This window comes from Delphinapterus leucas, chromosome 3 (genome assembly GCF_059928025.1).
Source record: "Delphinapterus leucas isolate spDelLeu-1000000601 "Yukka" chromosome 3, BTC_Dleu_Yukka2, whole genome shotgun sequence".
Taxonomy (NCBI): Eukaryota; Metazoa; Chordata; class Mammalia; order Artiodactyla; family Monodontidae; genus Delphinapterus; species Delphinapterus leucas.
The window spans coordinates 113154041-113161730 of record NC_143131.1 but is presented as its reverse complement, the minus strand read 5'-3'; the positions used below and the strand labels follow the sequence as shown (position 1 = coordinate 113161730).

Sequence of the window (7690 nt, the reverse complement as noted above, 5' to 3'; positions counted from 1 at the left end):
TGTGTGAGTCCGTGGATTTGTGTACAATAGGGTACCGTCGTATTTGTCAGGAAATGGGTTGATCGCAAGAGAGTGTTATCAATAGGTGGTTGGTTGTCAGAGAAACCTAATATTGTGATTCAGATCTGGGGCAGAGAGCATGCAAACGTGGGTGGGGGTTATGTATCTAGCCTGAGTAACTTATTTCAGGTTTTCTACACTAGCAAGTAAATGACCTGAAATGTCCCCCCCCGCCCCGCCTCTAGGGGGCTCAGGGATGTTGACCATTGGGATTCTGACATTACTTCTAGTCATTGAGCTCCTTTCCTCTATTGCCGCCAATTTCTGTTCTTCAGGGCTTTGCTGGTCTGAACTCTGAGCTCTTTTAACCCACTGGGGCAATTCCTCAGCCCAAGGTGTTACAGGAAGATAGAATGAGGAATTTAGTGTTGCCCATACTTTCATGGAACCAGAAAGGGTTAACGTTCTCTACTTTGCTGGTACCTCCTTTTCTTCAATCCCTGAATTCTTTCTCTTGTTTTTATAACTGCCTTGGTAATCAAGTTAGCCAGGCCTAACTCTTGATAGACACGCATTCACAAATGTAGTTCGCTAATAAGGTGAATATTCTTATTTTTTTTGCCTTCCTGCCACAGCAACCCTTATACTCCCTATAACTAAGGATGAAGACACACTGGTAGGGTTACCTACAGTGAAATGCCAAAGAGAAACTTTTTTTTAAAAATCCGTTATGTCATTTGTCTAGCAATTTATTATAATTGTTTTGGAAATCTACAGATTATGATTTTCCAAAATGAAGTAACGCTTTTGAGAAAATCAAGTGAGGAGATTTCATTTAAGTCCTAGAGCTTTACTGTGTAAGAAAGAATCATAGGCTGTCCTGGTTACCAAGCCTGCTATAACCTATTTGTAGAAAGAATAGTTTTAAAGCTATAAGTTTATACCGTAGAGACTGTAGCTTTAGATTGTGAGCTCACTGACAGCAGGTACTCTGATTCATGCTTTGTCCCTTGTCAATATTAAGCCAACAACAAATATTTAATAAATGTGCTTTACAGCAAGTCTGGGTCCACTGTAAGATTTACTATGATATTCTTTTTTTTTTTTTTAAAGAATTCTATTCTTTCTTTATTTTTGGCTGTGTTGGGTCTTCGTTTCTGTGCAAGGGCTTTCTCTAGTTGTGGCAAGCGGGGGCCACTCTTCATTGGGGTGCGCGGGCCTCTCACTATTGCGGCCTCTCTTGTTGCGGAGCACAGGCTCCAGACGCGCAGGCTCGGTAGTTGTGGCTCACGGGCCTAGTTGTTCTGCGGCATGTGGGATCTTCCCAGACCAGGGCTCGAACCCGTGTCCCCTGCATTAGCAGGCAGATTCTCAACCACTGCGCCACCAGGGAAGCCCTACTATGATATTCTTATACATAGATAGAAAGTATTTTATAACATGGTTGAATAACTTTTCAAAAGGAAAGACAATTCTGAATATTTTGGTGGTGATAAGCAAAAAACCATGACCACCTCTCCTTCTTCCCCCACACGTCTCTCAGTATAAACCTTAGCAGCATAGAAAACACTTAGGAAGGTTTTAAAATACCAGTTCCTTTACCCTAACTCATTTAAATCAGGATCTCTGGGGATGGGACCTTTTAAAAAGCTCTGTAGGTGTGATTTTAACGTGCATGGTGGGGTGAGACCAACTGGATTAGCATTTACCGGATAGTAATAGTGCTTTATCTTATTTCCGAGCAGCACAGTGAGATTTGGCCTCTTACACTTAACTTCTTTTTACAGAAAAAAGAAATGAAAGCCCTAACAAAGACAGCACTCCTTGGGCGCTTCCAGTGATATTCAGTTTATTCATTGGAGGCTGGCACTCCAGCAGAACCTCATGTCTAGTTCTTAAGCAATTAGATTAAGGCCTCTTTTGCGGGGGGGGGGGGAGGTGGAGCCCTCTGAATTATTTGCTTTTCAAGAGGGACTTTTAGAGTTTTGACATGTAGGAAGGGAGTTTTTTAAAAGGAGGATTACTATGAGTTCAAAAAAATGTTTTAAGCATATAAGAGGTGTTCAAGAAATGTTCTTGATTGATGAATCGTTTTATCCCTGTTTTAAGGATGAATGTCAACAACTGAGGTCGAAATCAGATCTATGGAATATTAACGTAACTAGGTAACTTAGAAAACTATAATTACACAAGACTTCCTTGGAAGTCTCGTTTTACAAGAAATCTCTGCCTGGTGACACCAGGCATCCTTTTAGGATCCGACACAAGTGGCAAGTGTTCACGGGCCTGGGGACATCTAAGACGCAGGTCGGATAAACTTCCACGCCGGTTCCCCTTCCCTAGAGGATCTGCAGTCACTCAAGCTGCCGTCAAAATGCGACCCTCCCCCATCGCCGCTCAAAACCAACCTTGTGTAGTGGCCCCAGTTTGATCGACAGCAGCTCGTATTCGCCACTTACACCCTCAAGGAGGGTTCCAGTTAGTGCCCACCAGGAACTCTTTTCTGCTTGTTCCCTCTTTTTCCTTCCGGTTCGGGCCTGGCCGGTGTTCCGGTCTTGCGCCCTAGGCCCCGAGCGAGAGGCCCGGTGCACCGTTGCCATGGCAGCAGGCCGTTGGGAGCTGACTGGATAGGTAGGGTCGGTGTCTGGTTCCCGGCTGAGACTGCGCGGAGCCGCGCCGGCGGGACTGCAGAATGGGCTGAGGCTGAGGCGGTGGCGGCTGTCCGGACGAGGTCGACTGAGGGGCAAAGGGCGCGGCACTGGTCCAGGACCCTAAGACGCCTGGTTTGAGGAGCGGGTGGGACCGAGGTTTTCTTGGGCCCCAAGGCCTGACCTGTTGGCGACTGCAGCTTTGCGGGAACCTCATATTTGACGCGGGCATGACTGGACGTGTTGGGGACCCCACTCATGATGAATAGGTGACATGTAGTGAGCGAATCTTAACTCTTGGTGGGAATGATCTTGACAGCAGGAAGCTCCCCAAGTTCTGGTGGGGGCCAGAGCCCCACAAGGACCCCTTACTGCCGAACTGGCAGAGTTCCCAAAGACAAACAGAATCTGTGAAAAGATTCCTACTTTTCCTGTTTCCGTATTTTTAAGTATAGGTTTATTGTGGAAATGCATTATCCGCCTTGAATAAATAAAGGTATAAATGTTTAACCTTCTTCCTCCCCCCCCCTTTCTTTTTATAAAGAAGAAGCTGGGCTTGAAAATGGAGATGTATGAAACCCTTGGAAAAGTGGGAGAGGGAAGTTATGGAACAGTCATGAAGTGTAAACATAAGGATACTGGGCAGATAGTGGCCATTAAGATATTTTATGAGAAACCAGAAAAGTCTGTCAACAAAATTGCAACGAGAGAAATAAAGTTGCTAAAGGTTTGCTTCTTTTGCCTTAATTGCTCTCTGTAAGTCAAAAGGGGAGTTGTTATGGAATAAAAAATTATATAATGAATATTTCAGTTAACATGTATTTGGACATATAATAGAAAAACAAGTGTCATAGCTTACCTTACTGTGTACGTTTTGTAATTTTACAGTGATACTAGATATATGTTCTTATGTATAATGTAACAAAAGCTATGCCAAATATTGTGAAATAATTATTCAGAAATATCCAGGTATAATACTTAGTAAAAATGTCTGCTTTGTGCAGTGTTTTGTGCCAGATGCTGTGACTATAATGATGTAAAAGACAGTACCTGCTCTTCAGGACTTTTATTAATTAGAAAGACAAGAGGGCATATACAAATAATACTGACTATTAAGTGGCTGATAATAAAAGCCAAGTGATTAACACAAAGTCCTGTTGGGTAGGGAATGTTTCTTGGAGGAAATGGAACATGAATTTGGCCTTAAAGGGTATGTAGAATTTAGGAAAGAGGGAGAGACTGTTGTATTCCAGGTTAGGGGAACAGCATAAGCTCAGAGAGGCTGAAGGCAGGACAAAGAGCAGAGCAGAAAGGACAAAGTGCATTTGCCTGTAGAGTTTCTTATATGGAATAGAAGGAGGTGATTTTAGAGAAGTAAGCTGGAGGTAGGTTTTAAAGTCTTGTCTTTTAGGCTAAGGAATCAAAACTTGATTTTGTGAGAGGTGCGAGGTTTTGAATTCAGAGTAAAGAAACTGTAAATATTAATCTAACATTATTTTTTAGAATAGATTGGAGGACTGAGAAAGTAAAAATAGGGAGATCTGTTGTGTTTTTAATTCAGGAATCCTGTTAAATGTGAGGGTCCTTGCTAGAATGCAGCAATTTGAATGGAAAGTAGAGTTAGAACATAATATATTACTAAAGAAGACATGAAAGTGTAGAAGGAAACAGAAGGGGAATCAAAGGTATCTTTGAGGTTCAGTGATTGCTACCATTGATGGAAATATGAAAGACCCAAAAGAGACATGGTTTGGGAACTAGTTCGGTTTTAGAAATGTTGAATTTGAGGTGACAGGAATACAGCGCGGTAAAGATGATAGGTAGGCGTTTAGAGGTGGAGAACAATAACAGGAGAGATCAGGGGACAAGATAGAATTTCACGTAGGTATGATTGGTCCACTTAATGGAAAGACCTCAGGAGTGTAAAGAAAGGAGCATTAAGATTCATTGGCAATTGGGTACAAAACTAGTGATTTTAAAAATAAATATACATATGTATTTTGTTTATTGGCATTTATCTAGATGCTTTAAGGTTCATTGCCTAGATGTTTTTACATGTGATGAAGAAAACAGATACTGTTCTTGTTCTTTTTTATCTGATACAAAAGTAATATTCTCTTCTTTCTTTGTAAGTCTATATTAGATATGATGGATCAATTTGCTTTCTAAATAGAAGAAATATATTAGGCATGTGTAGATTGTTGGAACTGCTCTATTTCTAGACAATGAAAAGGAAAGTTAAAGTCAGTAAAGATGTTATGATTTTGTGAGCGATACTTGTCCTTATCCTGATGACCTAAAGCATAATAATACTGTAAGGCAACTTGTGCACTGTAAGTGAAAATCTGACTAGAAGGAGACATTTTCCCAGGCAATATCTTTTGCTCTTTCTTCACCTTTGTTGCATTTAAGCTAATTATTTTTTCTTCTTAATTGTTTTGTAAAAATAACCAATATGTGGCAAGAACACAGAGATGAATTTGAAAATGTACTATTACAGCTATTATGCAAACTATTTAGAGATAACTTAACTATTTTTTCTCATTGGCTTATTTCTTGTAGAATTTTTAGTTTCATCAGATCTAATTCCACAAGAGATTTCTTGGATTAGTTAACATTCTTAGTCTAAAAACACTGCCATAATGACTTAATTAGAACTAAAGTTTTATCTGCTGGAATTTCATTAAATAAATTACAGTTAGAGTAATTAGTGAGAATTTCTGTAGAAAAGTTTTCTATTTATAAAGGAAAACAAAAGTAAACAACCTGAAAAAGGATAATGGAGTATTTCTAGTGGTTTTATGGTTTATCTGAGAAAGTCACTGACTCCTTACCCCTGGATGGATGTTCCTTAATGCTTGTTAACTTGCATTCATCCTTATCTGCTTTTGCCTTTAAAATTAAGACTGGTCAAGAAACCAGTAATTTTCCTAAGTTGAAGGATTAATATTATAGTGTCTAAAGGCAGTCTTTTTTTTTTTTGCTACTGCCAGCATGTTGTTGCTGCAGCACTCTGGCACCCCACCAACCAGGGAAATTGGATTGGGAGCAAAAATAGGAAAGGAATCTGGCATTATATTTTGGCATGTTTTTCTATTAGTCATGTCTTGAGGAATTTAGTCTATATATTAGTACAGATAAGTAGAAAAATGGATGTTGTGCCATTGAAATAAAGGCAAACTTTTTTTCTTACAAGTATAGCTTTTTGATGAATCCAACATCAAAAATATACCCCTTAATTTTTAGCCAAATGAATAAATATTTTTGGTAATTTGAGAAAGTTAAATATTTGAGAATTGATTATAATTAAGTCAGTGTGTTAAAAAATAGAATTAGCAGCATAAAATGATAAACCTCTTTTGTTTTCTAAGCTGATACATGCCATTTTTGACATTTTGAAATTATCTTGACAGTGAGTGCTTACCATTCTAAAAATGTGTTTGGTTGCTTAATAGAATATTATAGACAATGAACAAAAATGTACCCACAAATAATTGTATATTTATGTAGAGTTCCTATGGATATAAATTGGTATCTCACATATATGAAAAGTTTCTGGATATTTTGATACCCTTTTGTTACAGTGTGGTGAATTTATAACGTCCACCTGGAACTTATATTTTACTCTTGAGAGTTCAGGACAAATCTCAGAGAGTAATTAACTTCTGTAAATTCAGATTACATGCTCAGTGGCACTGGAATCCATGCTCATTTGAAATCATAAGGACCTTTTAATCACAAACCAATTTAGAAGATAGGAAGATATCTCTTAGCAGAATACCAAGTTACATTTTAGTACATTAACTCTGAATTGTTTTAGTAGGCAACCAAATGTCAACTTGAAGTAAAGCAATACATCTCCCTCTTTTCTATAAATATTAATTATTAAATAAATTAACATTTAAAAAAACAGGAATGTAAGCAAACCAGTTGAGAAATTTTTATTGAAATGCATGGAGGAAAAGAAGCAGAGAATATTTCTTCTTTTAAAAATTATATGGGTCTTATATGTGCAAATTATGGTGCATGAAATACTAAAAATCCATTTCTCTTGTTAATAGCAATTTCGTCATGAAAACCTGGTCAATCTGATTGAAGTTTTTAGACAGAAAAAGAAAATTCATTTGGTGTTTGAATTTATTGACCACACAGTATTAGATGAGTTACAACATTATTGTCATGGACTAGAGAGTAAACGACTTAGAAAATACCTCTTCCAGATTCTTCGAGCAATTGAATATCTTCACAATAATAATGTAAGTGCTTCTGGGATGAAGTGAGAGAGTGGCATTGACATATATACACTACCAAATGTAAAATGGATAGCTAGTGGGAAGCAGCCGCGTAGCACAGGGAGATCAGCTCCGTGCTTTGTGACCACCTAGAGAGGTGGGATAGGGAGGGTGGGAGAGAGAAGCAAGAGGGAGGGGATATGGGGGTATATGTATACGTATAGCTGATTCACTTTGTTATACAGCAGAAACTAACACAACAATGTAAAGCTATTATACTCCAATAAAGATGTTAAAAAAAATAATGTAAGTGCTTAAAAATAAGCCAAACTGTAGGATGAATATAAATTGTAAGTGCCCTTTAAACATTGTTCTGTTTTTATGAAAGTTGTTAAAATTATTTTTCTGGACCATATTAATTGACATCCTGAAAATGGAGAGATCAGGGGAGTTACTACCTTGTAATTCAGTTGCAGAACCAAAAAACGTATTGAACGCATAATATAACTATAGGGCAGACCAACTATGGGATGCTAAAGGAGGTATAGAGGAATCAACAGTCAACTGGGGCATCTTTTATTAATGAAAGTACATTAAAACATCGAAAGTCAAGCCAGCTCAGATGAAGGGAGGTTTGGAGGTAGGAACTGGAAACTAGGCCAGGGGAATGGCGAGAGAAGGTGGATGCCTTTAGGGAAAGAACAGAGAGAAATAAAGTGGCTGAGGGGTGTAGAGCCTTGTCATTTAAGTCAAGAAAGGAAAGATCAACTGTTGATTTTTAGTGCTGCCTTTTAGCATTGTTTAGTTAAT

The 7690-nt window shown here is 38.5% G+C and overlaps 1 protein-coding gene across 6 annotated transcripts in view; it reads left to right on the top strand.

The window, feature by feature from the left end:
- The first annotated feature begins 2640 nt into the window (after window positions 1-2640).
- The window catches only part of CDKL3 (cyclin dependent kinase like 3), a 95264-nt gene continuing 90214 nt past the window's right edge, over window positions 2641-7690 (top strand). For all 6 annotated transcript variants that reach the window (XM_089908452.1, XM_089908453.1, XM_089908454.1 and 3 more), the window contains exons 1-2: window positions 2641-3375; window positions 6710-6904. In XM_089908452.1, the coding sequence (XP_089764578.1) occupies window positions 3151-3375; window positions 6710-6904 (420 nt within the window). In that variant the 5' untranslated portion in view covers window positions 2641-3150. The remainder of the gene's footprint in view (window positions 3376-6709; window positions 6905-7690) is intronic.